Source organism: Engystomops pustulosus, chromosome 1 (genome assembly GCF_040894005.1).
Source record: "Engystomops pustulosus chromosome 1, aEngPut4.maternal, whole genome shotgun sequence".
In the NCBI taxonomy this organism is placed as follows: domain Eukaryota; kingdom Metazoa; phylum Chordata; class Amphibia; order Anura; family Leptodactylidae; genus Engystomops; species Engystomops pustulosus.
In genome coordinates, this window is record NC_092411.1 from 68862592 (window position 1) to 68878702 (window position 16111).

Consider the following 16111-nt stretch of genomic DNA (forward strand, 5'->3'; position numbering starts at 1 on the left):
TATGAATTACACCTTTGTATCCGTCTACCACCGCTTGCTGAAATTACAATATTGTGGTGGCCTTATTTGGCATTTGTATATTGATATTGGGGAGTTCCTCGATATGAGGAATCAGAGTAAAAGTTATGTTTTAGAAATCTTATTTCTACCTTGCTTATAATATACTATAAGGCCCCATTCACACAACCATCTGGGGGATGTATTTGCAGCTGTATATACGCCTGCATAGAGTGCAATGGCAGCCCGTCGGCGGTGTGGCAATGTTCCGCGACGTACATGGGGAAAGACGGTGCATGCTCTATCTTTCCCTGTGTGCACATCCGTATGGGGCTGTTTTCTATGGATAGGTGGAAATACGTATGCGGTCAGGTCAAGGCCCACCCCGGGCGCCTGTGTTTGTAATTGCAACGCACGTGCCACATGTCACCACACCTTAGGTCTACGTTTACACTATATTGTGAGGGTGTGGAGGTTTACTTTTGTGACTGCCTGAGCCAAAAACACTGACAGGAATAGGACCTGCTACAAAATTTGTGGCCCTGCAGCCGCAGACCAAATCCCCAAACTCCCCTGTTGTGGCTTTTTGAGCTTCAATGGTGGCTCCAATATAAATATGTGATAACCTGCCATCTACGACCACACACAGTGGAAACGCTATCACCCTGTATGAATGTGGCTTCTCTATTGCCCTGACGAACATTGGACATTAAAGACATATCCATTTTTCTGGACCAAGTGAAAACTTTTCATGTCCATTCGCCGACAGCTGCTTGTGTGAGGTGACCCACAGCCACAGTCTATGCCAAGAAGACATTACACACGTTCTACGTTGTGGTGTAAGCCGTTTTTCTCTGGTAATAAGTGTGAATAGCCGGCTAGAGAAGTGATGCATTGTGATTGTGGGTGTGCAATGCTTCTGCCTTCCTTTCCCATCCCCCCGCTGCGAGTCCCGGCAGGCAGAGGACTGCGCCTGCGCGTTGTGCCTGAGCTCGGCCGTATGTGTGGATGTGAGTGTGTGTGAGAGCAAAGAAAGCTACAAGTAACCGGCGGCGACTCTCCCTCCTCTCCCCCTCCCTGAGAACCCGCTGCAGCCATGTCGGGACGTTCAGTCAGAGCCGAGACCCGGAGCCGAGCTAAAGATGATATCAAACGGGTTATGGCCGCCATCGAAAAAGTACGGAAATGGTAAGAAAAAAGGACAACAAAGGAGAGGAATGGAGGGAGGTGGCGGCGCCGGGGACGGACGGGAAGCGGCGGTGAGAGGAGCCCCGAGCCTCCCCGCGCCGGACACAAGGCACAGCCGCTCCCGCCAAAGCCGGCAGCCATGTCAGCAGCTCCGTGCGAGCCCGGGAGCCGAGGCAGGAGCGGAGCCCATTGTGGCGCCTGGCCGCAGCCTCCTCCCCCGGTCACTGCGGAGCTGCTCTTATTGATGTCCCTGATCAGGGGCTCATAGGTTTCTTTTAAATTTAGCGCTTTGGCCCTGCGGCTCTGAGCTCCCTCCTCCCCCGAAGAAACATGGGGCTGGAGGAGGAAGTGCGGCTTCATGGCTCCCGTCACGGCGTGGCCCGCACGGTCCGTGTTTACACTCGGTCGCCGCACGTGCGCTCCGGCGGCGGTTGCGGATGAGCGCGATCACACGGAGACGTCTCTTCACACTCTGACTTCCTTTGTCTTCCCGCACACGGACGCCTCGGCCAGAATCGCACCAAACCTTTAGATCTTTCTAAGGTCACGGCGGGGACGCCCGTGCGACACTTCTAACGCCGATCTTACAAAGTTTTATCAATGGTGTTTTCCTGCGCTATTTATTGTGAAACGGACACCTCGGTCAGACTTACAGGAGCCAATGGGAAGCGGCTGTCTTATTGTGGGATGACCTGAGCTGCTTATTGGACAGGCGTTTAAATGCCCAAGAAGTTTCTGTGCCAAGAAGGCATCTGATTATAAAATACACGAGGAAGACACATCTGATCAGAAAAACGCACAAGAAAGATGCATCTGCTTATGAAACACGCTTCTGATTATGAGATAAATGAGAAAGAAGAGTGATGCAGCTAGTTTGAGGCAAAGTTCACATGTTGTGTATGGGGTGATTTTTATTTTGGAATACAATGGATGCACAGCTGCGAGGAGTGTATTTCTGCGTTCACATGCGTTTAGACCTAAACGCTTGCAATAAGGAGCTAGTAACATATGTTTTGCATTGGGAACTGGCAAAACACGTGTTGCCTATTCTCCGTGGCAAGCAGATAGACCATGTTTTTGATGCGTTTTGAAATTCACCGCAAGTACTGCAAGTGGGAACTAGCCCGATGACAGGTGCGTTTCTAGTGAAATGCTTGTGATTGATAACAATTGGCATGGTTTCCAAACAAATACATATGCTGCGTGTGCACGTGGCCTTTGCATTTTGATTCCGTTTTCTATCGGAATCAAAATGCGCTGGGCTGCAGCCAATCATATGCCTCTGCATACAAATGTATATGCGATCTGCCCAGCCCATGATGAAACTCTTGACGTACCGGCTACCAGTGCAAGATGTGCCTTGTATACTAAGAGGCTCAGGATGAATTCTATGCCAGGTCCTGCCCAGAGGTGTATTAAGACTGCCATGGTCCCTGGGCTGTATTTAATTAAACCCCTTACAAGTCTCAAATTCACTTCCTGCATATTGTACTAGAATCAGCTTCTTGAGGAATGGAGCATGCGTCCCTACTGTCTGCTTTCAATGTACGGTTTCATGGCATTTGGAGGACTTTTAAAGGTTCTGAAATGGTACATGTGTGTTGAGAGGAGGAACTGACGTATGAGTATTTCATGGGTGATTTCAGTCTAAACTTTGGGTGGCCATTGGCCCCCTAGAAGGCTAGTTCCCCAGGCTGCCGTCCACCTATATTATATTCCACTACTGGTCCTGCCTGGTGTAGAATTTGCTTTACTATGCCTTAATGCATCCAAGATTAGGGTCTCAAACCTTTTTACCTTATCAGTGTTGGTAAGTACATTCCTGAGATTCAAGGTGGTAAAGGCATAAGGGTTGCTTTGGAGCCCCAGCACATGCACACTAAAGCCGAAGTCAATAAACCTTGCTTAACCACACATATAACATTTAATGGGATTTTCGTGAAAGACCTCATTATAAAGAAAACTAAACAAGCTTCTTGTTTCTTTGTACTACATTTTAAGACTGTTACATATCCTAAATAATAAAATTATAATTAAAAAATGATATAAAATGATGAACAGTTGTCTGGTGGTGGATCCCATCCTGCCCGACTCAGCATTAATGCCAGCCTGCAGCTCCTTCTATTTTGGACCATTTATAAAGCCATCATTTTGATTGTGCTGGCAGTGTCTTGGCATATACAGTATATACTGATGTCTCCACTCCACGGGCCGTTGACATAACTTCACTGCTGCAGCCAAGGACACCAGAAATGAGAGTGAAAATACAGGAAACTATAGGAATTTTGCTTTATTTTATGGCCTCACATGCTTTTGGTCACAAAATGGTCCATCCAGGAAGCCCCTTTTATGAAGAAATAGTCAATCCAATGACAAATTCTAGAACATATGTGATGTGGACAATAAATGTGTAGATGTAAAAATTGTTATATTTTATGTTTCAGGGAAAAGAAATGGGTAACTGTTGGAGATACCTCTCTTAGGATTTACAAGTGGGTGCCAGTGGCAGAGCCGAAAGGGGATGATGTAAGCTTTTATTAGTTTATCATTTTAAAAAATGTTTTATTCAGAACTGAAAATGTAGTCATTACAAGTTGTATGAGAGGGTTACCAGCAAGCCATTCTTTATAGTGACTTTCTACAAGTGGTAGCTCTAGTTGCAGCAAATACTAAATCTGAGATGTGTTATTGTAACAGGAAGGCTTATCTGTAGGTTATATTTGTAATTGCACCTGACCTTCAGGCCATGTTGACATGTTGTGTTTTTTGCGCATTGGAAAAGAGGCATCAGTTTCTCTTCCATTTAAACGCATGTCTTTTCGGCACTTCTGTCTTGTATGTTGCATTTTTGCTTTTGTTTTGCATTTTTTGAAAAGAGCACAAACTTCTAATTGCGTTGCACAGCGTTTCGTTGTGTGATACGTTTTAACATTTCGTTTTGCCGGAAGCAGTTGTCCTTAATTCAAAGTCCCTACTTTTAATGCTTTTTTTCCAAGGGTGGAGAAGACAATTGCTTTCAGCTGATTAGGATTATGAAGCGCATTTGCAAACTTTGGCTGCATTGAAAACGCAACAAAACCGCAATGTGTGAACACGGCCTTACTCTCTGAATGGAGAGGTGGCTACATGTGTGCACTGCTCTACTTCCAAGGAAGCTCTAAAAATTGGCTTAGCGGAACTAGCAGTTGTTAGAGTAAAAATCCAGCATATTATTGTGTTATGACCTTTTGAGATAAGTTAATTATTAAAGGATTTTAACACTAATGTATTTACATTGGTATACACAGACAACCCATTGTTTTCAATATACATTTTGATATTCATGTGCGGCACTGCCGGAAAATTTGACAGGTACCAGATTAAGACAACAATACTGCAATTGAATATTTATTTGTCTCCTTAAAAGGAACCTGTCATCAAAATTTGCCTGCTATACCACTACCAGTATGTTGCTGAGCAGCTTCTAGATGATGTTTCTTTCACATCCCAATGTGGTGGCATCCAGAGAATCAACTTTGAAGTGAGATGTGAATTGGTTTTATGAAATCAAGGAGGCGCAGAGTTTAACACTTAAGTCAAGCGTTCCCTTCCTTAGAAAGCCCCCTCTGCTGCAAATATGGTCCTGCATCCAGGGACATCATCAACCAGATCTTCAGAAGTCCAGAGCATGTTGTTAATCACAGGTAGGTAGAGCTTGACTTCAGTGTTCTCCCTACCTCACTGACAATTAAGATCTCAATCCAAAGTTGTTTTTCTGGATGATGTCACCAAGCTGGAACATGAAAGAAACGTGATCTAGAAGCTGTTCAGCTGCTTGACAACATACAAACATACAGGCAGTGGTTTATTAGGCCCATTTCTGATGACAGGTTTCCTTTTAAGTATTTAAAGAGACTGTGTATTATAATAGCATAGGTGGAGAAGAGAAAAGTGCTTTAACATTTGGACATTATATGCAGGATGTTTTTGTTTTTGGTGAAATAAATTACTTTTATTTTTTTACACAAATCCATTGCACTGCAAATGTGCATCCAGTCATTTTATTTCTGTACATTTTTTTTCCCTTTAGATTGAGTTGAAAGTGACAGATGAGAATTCGGGACTTCTGAGGCGACCAAAACCTTGTGGAAAAGTCAGATCCTGTCTTTTCTACTATTTGATTTTACTGTTGCAGGGAGTGGGTTCAATACTAACAAACAAGCATGATAGTTTCTACACTACGCTAACATTAACTCTGGATTTGTTTCCTTTTAATGATGAAAGCTGAAGTGCTAGTGAAATGTAAAGTTCAAGTACGTTTTTTTGTACGATTTGTAGCAATGGCCTGCAGGGGACCTAGAATCTTAAGCTTTATGCACATGAACATGTATTTTGTGTAGCTGGTATTTCAAGGTCTTTATATCCATGGATTCAAGCGCCCGGCTGAGGCTTCCATGTCCCTGTGTATAAGCCAACTGCCTGAACTGAAAAGTAGGAGCAGGTCCTGTTCCCTGGACCATCCTTTTCTATTTTCTTAGCGAGTGAGTGTACTTCACATGCTGATGACTCGTCTTTCAGCTTTCATCACGTTCTTCATTGATGTATTTCATTAAAGGGTTTCTAGACTGCCCATAGGCAGTCAGCAGTCAGGTTCCAGATCATTAATCAAAACTTTCATGGGATATTACATATACCTAGTACCCTAGGTGCAAGGAGCTAGAACCTTGACAGAAGTCATTTTGGGAAGTGGCATCTGTCTTGAATGCTGTCTTAAAGTGCAGTTCTTGGTACATGTCCACTTGCGCTTACAGCATCAGATAAGGGTCTCTATACCTTCATTAGTGACCAAACCAGTTATTTCTCCTGAATTCTCCTTATTTCTCCTGCACATTAACCTCTACGCGCACCTAGACAGTATAGTATGTTCCCTACAGCCTGCCCCCAGTAGTATACAGCACTGCCCAGCCGGCCCCCAGTAGTATACAGCACTGCCCAGCCGGCCCCCAGTAGTATACAGCACTGCCCAGCCGGCCCCCAGTAGTATACAGCACTGCCCAGCCGGCCCCCAGTAGTATACAGCACTGCCCAGCCGGCCCCCAGTAGTATACAGCACTGCCCAGCCGGCCCCCAGTAGTATACAGCACTGCCCAGCCGGCCCCTAGTAGTATACAGCACTGCCCCGCCGGCCCCCAGTAGTATACAGCACTGCCCCGCCGGCCCCCAGTAGTATACACCACTGCCCCGCCGGCCCCCAGTAGTATACACCACTGCCCCGCCGGCCCCCAGTAGTATACACCACTGCCCCGCCGGCCCCCAGTAGTATACACCACTGCCCCGCCGGCCCCCAGTAGTATACACCACTGCCCCGCCGGCCCCCAGTAGTATACACCACTGCCCCGCCGGCCCCCAGTAGTATACAGCACAGCCCAGCATTAAAAAAACAATAAACTTATATACTCACCCTCCGGTGGCCCCGATGTGCAGCGCTGCTACCCCGATGTCCGCGCGGGTCCTCTTCTGGCTTCCGCGCCGTCTTCTACCTGCTGTACATCGCGCTGGGTGCCGCCATTGCTCTCTCCCGGCTGCTGACGTCATACTAGTGGCAAAAAAAATAAATAAAAAAATAAGCCCCTATATGTCCACATTAAATAAAGGAAAAAAAATAAATATAGCCTGTACAATGTGACATAGCAAATCTGATCTGGATGGCGCCTCCTTCCCTTCTATGCCCGGCCGTGCGCCCATACAGCAGGTTGCCACCACATATAGGGTATCAGTGTACTCGGGAGAAATTGGGTATCAAACTTTGTGGAGCCTTTTTTCATTTAGTCCATTGCAAATGTTTAATTTTCCACCCAAAATGAACGTATTGTTAAAAAATATTACAATTTGTAGAACAAACGTCCATTTTTTTTTTATCCCCTATAAAGCACCAAAGGGTTAACAAACTTCTTAAAAGTGGTTTTTCATACGTTGGGGGGTGTAGTTTCCATAATGCGGTAATTACGAGTCTAGCTATTATTTAAGCCTCTAACAGTCAAGTAGAAGTTGAGCAGGTCCATCTAAATACAGGTTTTGGTGATTTTTCCCAAAAATGTTAAAAATGGCACCCAAATTCTGAGCCTCACAACATTCTAGTAAAATATGTGGAATCTTAAAAAAACCATCCAACATAAAGCAGACATTTAGGAAATGTAAGTTATGAATTTATTTGGGTGCTGTGACCATCTGCATCAAAAGAAGATAATTTTTCCAAATTTTTTCCAAATGTTTTTTTTCATAACTAAACACAAAAGATATCAGCCAAATTTTTATACTAATTTGGAGTACAATCTCAAAATCCCTTAAATATATTATAGCGTTCCAAAGCTATAACCACTTATAGTGACACAGGGCTGCGTCCTAAATGCCAAAATATGCTGAGTCCCGAGGGTTACTACTCGGACTGGCTGTGTATATTTGCGGTTTGAATGAAGAGTGGCACAAACTTCTACCAGACAACTTTAGGGTCGCTCAACTCTAGGTAGTATTGGTTGTTGAAACTTCTCATTGTTGACCCTTTTTTTTTTCCCCCGTGCATCAGTTTTTGGGATGTCTGCTATAGTTGCTGAAAACTATGTGTTTGTTTGGCCTTTTAGATGATTATCATTTGCACAAATTAGAATATTAAAGTGTTTACTGCTCCAAAATTATATTAAAATAATAAATTAGAAGCCTGAATGTTAGGAATGTTGTATATACAACTGTGGTATTTAGAAGGGTTTTCCCACAAAACAAGTCAGGCCCTAGCCACAGGATAGGATGCAACAATGTGGGTTTCACTGTTGAACCCCTTTGTTGCTCCCCAAATTGAGCAGAGCAGCCGGTCGCACATGCCTGGGCTGCCCAGTTCATCTCTAAGGAGCTGACAGAGATTGCCGAGTACAGTGGATCGGACCCACGATCAGCAAGTTGGGCCTTTGCTTTGTATAGGGCCTAACTTGTTTTGTGTGAAAACCCCTTTACTACGTTTTTCAACATTAAGAATATTTTCTTTGTTGGGGTAATATTTTTTTTTTTTTTATAACTGTATCGTCCTTAGAAGCGACTTCACATACTAACCTCCACTTGTTTGTGCACAGGGTGATCTGTCTATGGATTGTTTCTTATAATTGCCTTTGTCTTGTTAATTTCCCTTTGAACATTCTACCGTTGCGATTTGAGGTGCAGTGCTGGTTGACATAGAGGTGTTTTTTTATTTTTGTTAAATTTTGCTGTTTTTTCTCTTTTATGTCTCCCCTCTGCTTGTTATTCAGAAGACTAAGAACAAAAAGAAAGCAAAAGATGAGAAATGTGGTTCAGAACTGACAACCCCAGAAAATAGTTCTTCCCCAGGAATGATGGACATGCATGGTGGGTATGAGGAGAGAGCTACAAATAATGTATTTAGACACCGTTGATATCAGCAACATGGCTGGAGGAGTAAAAAGAAAACCCCTCGGAGATGTCAACTGGCGACTGGCAGGACAAGATCATGGCACAAGTTTTAAACTCCAGAACCCTTATCAGTAATGCAATAATCTTGAGGCAATATGAAATGCAATTTAAAAAGACTCCGTTCCCACTGTGCATTTTCATAGAACTTCGAAACTGCATTTTCCAAATGTTTCATTTAACTTGTGTTTTAATATGTGTTTTTTATTATCAATTTATTATGCTTCGATTACTTGGAACACTGTAGTGCCAGACATGCAAAAGTCCACATTTGTGGAGCACTAGAAATTACCTTTTTTGAGGGGAAAGAAGGGACTTTCCTCATATATCACTGTGATCACCACAGTTCTCGGGCACAGTGTTGGGTCTTTGGAAATCTAGTCAGTGCATGGTCCGTGATTCATGGATCGACCATGCCTGTCTGCTTCTAGCCTGAAGTCATTAGAGACGAACGTGGAAAAAGAGGGACCTGGAGCATTTTCTTCAATTAAGGATATTACAATTACGAGTTTACAATTCTCAACTGCTGTATTTAAGGGGAAAAGCAGCATCTCAGATTGTGTCATTTTCTAGATTTTATTTTAAATAGAGCCTGTTAAAAGTAGCATAAAAACAAAGTAAACACATTGTATGTTTTGGGCACAGAAATAAATGATGTCTTTCTACCTTTTCAGATGATAATAGCAACCAGAGTTCAATAGCTGACGCATCCCCAGTAAAACAGGAGAACAGCAGCAATTGTAGCCCTGCCCCTGACAACCTGAACATACAGGCAGACAGTACTGAGATAAAGTCTGAGGAAGCCCACTCCAATAACAGTGAACATCAGGATTCTGAAGGTATTGTTTTTATCATATAATATAGCTTAAGGTGCCTACTATTACTTAATCAAATACTTTTCTAGAACCATTTGACTGAAATAAAGGGAAGAGGAATAGTTAAAGATGTCTAGGTTGTATTTGCATATTTACATTGTACAAGTGTCACTCATTTACATATAAAATTGTGATTTTTTTAACATTTTTGAAAAAGACATAACAATAAAGGGGAAACAGACCCTCAAGCTCCCATTCCTCCACCCTCTCCCACCTAAACAGGTTTCTGAAGGTGATGGGACTTACAGTACTTCAGGCAGTAAATCCTCACTATCAAGCTATAGCGTACTTCTACATATGCCATGAAGAAGAGATAATCATACAGTCCCATGGGAAGAGAGAGGACCCAAGGAGACACCATTCCCCTTCTGCTATGATACTCGCACCAGACCCAGTGTGCCCCTCAAACTTTTGGTCAAATACAATACTGTCATTGTGAAAGGTTTCATCAATTGCGTCCTCTCCTCTTGAGACATACAGTGACTAATAAACATACCCCACTTCTTAAAGAAATTTGAGGCTAGTTTACTTTAGTTCCAGCCATTCTGTATGTAATATCAATCAATAATATGTTTGATTGTGAGCAGACGAGGCTACAACCAATTCTGCAGAATGCATTGTTTTGTAACCAGACTGGTGTCAGTCATTTTATTGGGACTTCTAAAAATGTTGTACGCATGCTGAAGAAACCACTTTCCAAAATCTGCATACCTGTCACTATATTATGTTGAATTCCTAGAGGTTCCAACAGAATGATGGAGATTTCCAAGCTGGAGTTTATTGAATAGTCATGAAAATTAAGAGAATTATTATTTTCTTTCTCTCCATTTTAGCAACTTCAGGGCAAAACTCTCAGTCCTCTGTTGAAAGCTCGCTCAACAATTCAGACAAAACGGAAACGCAAAGCTCTGCTGATAAAGAGATCGCTACAGAGACCTCCAAAAATTCTCAGGTAACAACTCTGCTTAGCCTACTGATATTGAAAGGCACTGGTGGAAATATGTGTGCAGTTTTAAATGCTGTAGAAATTTAGGAAAACAAGGCTATAAAGGGATTTTCCAATTTCTGGTTTTGTAACTCCCATACAAGTACAGCGCTCTATCTCCTGCGCTTGTATGCAGTGAATGGGAGTGCCGGAAATAGCAGAACGCTGTGCTCTGCAATTTCTGATAATACTATACATTTGAATGGAATCGCAGGACTCGTGCTTGTCATGCTACTCCACTAATAAAAATGGCACCTTTTTATCCTCTGGATTGCTGAGCGTCCGATTCTCAGTAACGATAAGAGGGGTTCCCAGCAGTCAGACCTTGACCATTTAGCTTGTTTTTCCCCATATACTGTACATGAGGGATAACTTAAATAATTGGCACAACCCCTTTAGATTGTGTTCTGCAGATAGGAGAGCCCTCAATCGGTAAGACATTTATTCCAAACACGTACTTGTCCTTAATGTTTTCATCCCTCCCGATAAAATGAGACCTGGGGAGTAATCACTGAGTAATTGCAGCTATAGTTGCAGCAGAAACCAGTCGTGTTTGATTATTTTTTTCTGGTCTGGATTCACTGCCCCCTTATGTGGTTCATGCTCAATGTTGTTTGTGGCATAGGAAATGTAATTATTCATTAAAAGAGACCGACACATGCAATCTTCGTTCAGAGTGCAAAGAGGAGGACAGAGCTCAGTGGTGTGGTATTCTCTTCTATTTGATTCAGAGATCCTGTGAAATCTTACAGCCTGTTGTATTGTCTTTTTTATATTCCACTTTAGGATTCTGATGATGGTGCCCCTCCTTCCAAAAAGGCAAAAGGTGACAGTTCGCAACAGAACACTGAAGCTATGTAGACTATCCAACGTGGTTTCTTTTCATTTTATTTGGGTTCTGTTTACTGTAAGGTACATTGGTTATTGCAACAATAGGACAGCCTTACTTAAAACCATCTTTATCTCCTTGATGAGAATAGGACTCTACTTTTTCAACCTGCAAAAATCTGACAATGCCTGGATAAGGCCAGAAAGGTGAATTTTTTTTTTTTTTTTTGAGGACTCGGAGTACCAATGACAGTCTTTTCCAGTGGTTGATGTGAACACTCAGGAGGGTCTACGCACTGTTTTCTGTAGTCATTTTTACATTTGTGTTGCTGCTGTATATATATATTTTTTTTCCATTTTGCTATTTAACATGTAAAATATTTAAGGATGGTACCTTTTCATTTTTATGCCACCATGTAAATTTACTTTCTGGTTCTGTTGTTGTGCCTTTTTTATCTATTGGTTTCTGTTTTTAACTGATCTTCATGCAAGTGGATGAAGCTATGTAGACAAAAACTAACAAATTACAAGCCATTTTCACATGTGGAGTGGTCTATTCCTATTGTCTCCTGACTATTAGAATGCCTTCAACCCTCTGATACCATTCATTCCAGTGTTTTTTATGTTGTAACACACATTTTCATAACTTTGTTAACATAAATATTTGCTTTCTGTGTTGCAGGCAGCTAAACTATCATTTGCTGTAGATTACAGTTCGTTTAATTTTCTTTTAGTTTATTGTCATTTTCTTTGTGCTTTTGTGTTTATTTTGGTTTTATAGACTTACAAGATCAAGTGTTTTAATTAAAGCAGTATTGCTGATTTTATGTTTTTATCTACATGGGATGTTAGGCACTACAGAATAGCTAGATTGGATAAAATGTAAATTTGGACAGCTGCTAAATAATACAGTGTGTCCCGATGCCATTCCATGAACGGTAGTACTACACTATATTTGGCTTATCAGATAAAACTGCAAATATAGCTTCATGCAGACGTTCCATCAGTAGCTTTTTAGGATTTCTGGATTTTTATTTTTTTTTTTAGTTCTAATGAGAATGTTCTCATCTTCTTATATAACACTTCACACAAGAAATGGCAGAACTATTGTGTCATTATGTTGTGGATACTAACAGACTTCAAACGATTAATTTATTGCGTGTATTGACATTTTATGCAGTCACTTTTACTTTCTAGACAATAAACAATCCAATGAAAATTAAAAATTCCTTGACGACTTTTTTTTTTTGCTCTCTTGATACTGAGCGGGAGACATTTTATTCTGTGACACCATAGCTGCTGAAAGGAGTTTGACGTGTGCGGCGTTCTTTTTATATTTCTCTCGTTTTGTGTTCCATAAGTGAAAATGGCTTACAAAAACAATTATAGAAGCAGACACTTCCTATCACCACATGTAAGACTTGAGATCTGCCAGTTCTGGGAGTGACCTTAATATTCGGGGCTGGAATTTCTATTATTAATCCTGCTACATTCCCTATAAAGAGAATCTTGCATATGGCAGTTTTATGTGTCTTATTCTTAATCAATTGAATGGTATCTGCCACTGTATTATCTTCCATGTAACTATTAGATGCTGGAAAAAAGTCTTCATGACTGCTGGTCGGCCTAAGAGTGTTTGATTTATCCTACATAAACCTTTATCTGTCTGCAAGAAGTGTGAATACTTATTCCCAGTTTATTATATAATGTTTTTTCGTTTTTGAACTTTTTTTTTAACCAGAAGTGGTTTAATGCGGAAACCTGTGGAGCTGTCAAGTTATGGTTACCTTTGGTAGTAATATACCTCAATACATTACAATAAAATGTACATTTTATAATTACTATGTGCAGTTGATTCCCTGTAGTGATTTTTGCATCAGTAGTAATTCATTTCAGGACTTGTCGTATGTGCATGCCTTAAGTCGGTCATTTTAACGTGTCAGCCAGAACAAAGGTGAATTGAGTGAGTGCTCCTCCTTTGTCACTATAACGGCGCCATAATGTGGATTATAGCGTTGAAAGTTTTGTTTGTCCATTTTTAATACAAAAAATTTTTGGGAAAGAGCTCTAAAAATATCAACCATAGCTAATTATCTCTGCATGCGGTCCTCAGTGTTTTAGTAATCCATCAAGTGAAAAATATAAAATGCCTTTTAAGAACCGTGCTACCTTTTTCTTCTGAAATCAACAGTGAAATTAGGTTTTTACTCTTCCAGTGACTACCCACAGTCTTTGAAAGCAGTCAGTGCAGGTCCAAGGTGCTATTTGCATTGGTGCTTTAAATCGCCTGCAGTTTTCGCAGGAGGTTCTCATATGGAGGAGGAAAAAAAATATATATTTTAATGACTATATATCCTACCTGGAAAAACTTGCAGATTATTTTCTTTCATTTCAATCCACTTATGAACCAATGCATACGCTGGATGGATCAATACTGCCTATTAAGAGGGCAGGCATACATAGATTCATGGGCAGTAGCATTACAAATTCTATATATATATTGGAAGAAACTTTTACAAGGAAATAGTACTATTAAATACATTCCAAAAACGAATACAATAAGAATTCCTAACCAGCTTATGCTCTCAACTGAAAATGCATATGTATGACATTGATGTGTCCTGGCATGACACCTATGTGGCAATACAATTTACACCCCTAAACCTGCTATAATATATTATTTTATACTATAATGTTAGTTTTGCAAACTTAAGTCAAATTTTTGTCCATATTACATTGAAACACTGTGGTTATAGGGTTAAGAAATATTCAATGAATTACAAAGTCCGAAAGCTGTATAAGGCTGGTGCTGCTGTTTTGCAGGGAAGAAGTGACTCCTTGTATCACTGTGATGCACAGACTCCCATTCTCTGCACGGTCGAAAAATCTGGTGAGTGCAGGATATCTTAGAAGAAGGGACTGATCCTTACCTGCTTCTTGCCCTTCACATGCTGATGGGAGTCATGCACAATAACAGCTCCACTACCTGTAGGCATGTCAGAAAATGAAATTTAGCCTGTCATGTTATGGGACTAACATGTACTGATGTGTACAGACAACAGTATATGACAGGCTATTCATAACCAAGCCGGTGTATAATATGTTAGCAGGCAGGCCTGCATAAAAATATGCACACATTTTTCCCCATATGATATAAAAGTGAAGAATAAAAATGGTTCAGTGAGTCTTCTGTAGTATGTGTAAGGTATGGTACATACACATGATTCTTGAAGCCTCCCACTTCTCATGTCTAAAGTAAAACACTTTTCTGTGAAAACCATCTCCTGGACAGTTGATCTTTTATTTTTCTAATATTTTTGTTAACATAGAGCATCTCTTGTCTGTGCACGGGAAGTACAACATCAATGTCTGTGACCACTAACATATGTACATTTCTCACCAGTGCATCATGTTCTGGACATTTCTCTGATAACATCCTACAAACTGTAACATTGTCTATTAATTTTCCCTCTATTTATTTTATTGGTAGTTATGGGTTTGTACAATGTACAAGAATTTCTTTTCAAATAAACTGATTACAGAAGCTTTTTTGTGTCTTTGCATTAACTCTGCACTATAATAAAGCAGGCATTAACACCATAAGAATGCTGGTTTTTGTGGGATTAAAGGGAACCTGTTTCCAGCTTTTATTCCACTAATCTACTTGTCCTCACAGGTAGATTGTGAACCGAAGATATCAGGGTAGAAGGAGAAAAGAGGCTACTGGGGCGTGGAGTAGCCTCATGTCCGGCTACTCCACACCTCAGTAGCCGCTTAAGAAAATTTACATGTTAGGGTATTAAAGTTTTAAAAAGATAGCAGGGACATGAGGATTGGCTCTAAAAAAAAAAGGGCTATCCTCATGTCCCATACATCCACCTACCACCTGTTCTACCTTTATAGGTAAAATTGTGGTGGTAGGTTCCCTTTTAAGGGTCTCCCTAGTGTATCTGTTCTTATATTCAGTTTCATCATTGAAGGAGTACCCACCGTGTAAGTTAGGCAGAGGCTGGGGATGGATGCCATACAGTCGTATCCATCTCTCGTAGGATATTAGAAGCTCAGCTAAACATACTTTTTTTTTTTTTCTTCTGAAGGATGAAATGGCACAGTCTACTCTGCTATTTTTTTTCTGACTGTATGGTGGTAATCACTGATCAGACGGAGGCCATAGATGCCTTTTTGGAATATGTCTGGCAGTGTAAGTCTGAACACATTTGGTGTGTAGGTTGGGAGCAGAGCACTGCTGGTGTAGATGCTGAATGTCTTCACGAAAACAAGATGCAGCACTATAAATGCTACAAGAGGATTATATAATAATTCTCTGCTTTTCCTAATAACCAATTCAGATCGTGTTGTGGAAATCGAAGGGTTCCTATTTAGCTGAATGAATGGAGCAACAGGTTTAGTTTAGTCTAGTACAGCGAGACCGAGTGCCCAAACTACAACCAAAAACGTATTGTACATTGCCAACAATGGTGTCCCAGAGGTATTCTGTTCCCCCGGGCCTGCAGAGACCATGCTACAAGCCTCCTGTGACTCCCTGCCCTGACCATGCATCATCCAAGCAACCTCCCAGGACAGAATGGAGGAAATCATTCAATCCTGCATGGATAGAGTCCTCAAAGGTGAGCTGCACAAACTGGGCTCTAAATTATCTGAGGTCCGTCAAGACCTGCACAGAGTGGATGACAATATTGCTGCCACTGAGGCCAAATTGGAGGGCACTATTAAGCCTGTTAATCAAAATACAAGTGGCAGATATCCAGGCCCAGCTAGACTCTGC

At 41.3% G+C, this 16111-nt stretch overlaps 1 protein-coding gene across 4 annotated transcripts; it reads left to right on the forward strand.

The window, feature by feature from the left end:
• Positions 1-931: 931 nt before the first annotated feature.
• On the forward strand, positions 932-14869 carry BCL7A (BAF chromatin remodeling complex subunit BCL7A). Of its 4 annotated transcripts, none has more exons than XM_072143711.1 (7): positions 932-1185; positions 3630-3711; positions 5255-5317; positions 8460-8556; positions 9312-9476; positions 10346-10464; positions 11284-14869. In XM_072143711.1, exons 1-7 carry the CDS (start codon positions 1094-1096, stop codon positions 11356-11358), a joined length of 693 nt encoding a protein of 230 aa, XP_071999812.1. In that variant the 5' UTR covers positions 932-1093; the 3' UTR covers positions 11359-14869. The 4 variants fall into 4 exon arrangements, with proteins under 4 accessions (XP_071999812.1, XP_071999820.1, XP_071999839.1 ...); XM_072143719.1 differs by having other exon boundaries at positions 8463-8556; XM_072143738.1 differs by lacking the exon at positions 5255-5317 and having other exon boundaries at positions 935-1185; positions 8463-8556.
• The last annotated feature ends 1242 nt before the right edge of the window (positions 14870-16111 follow it).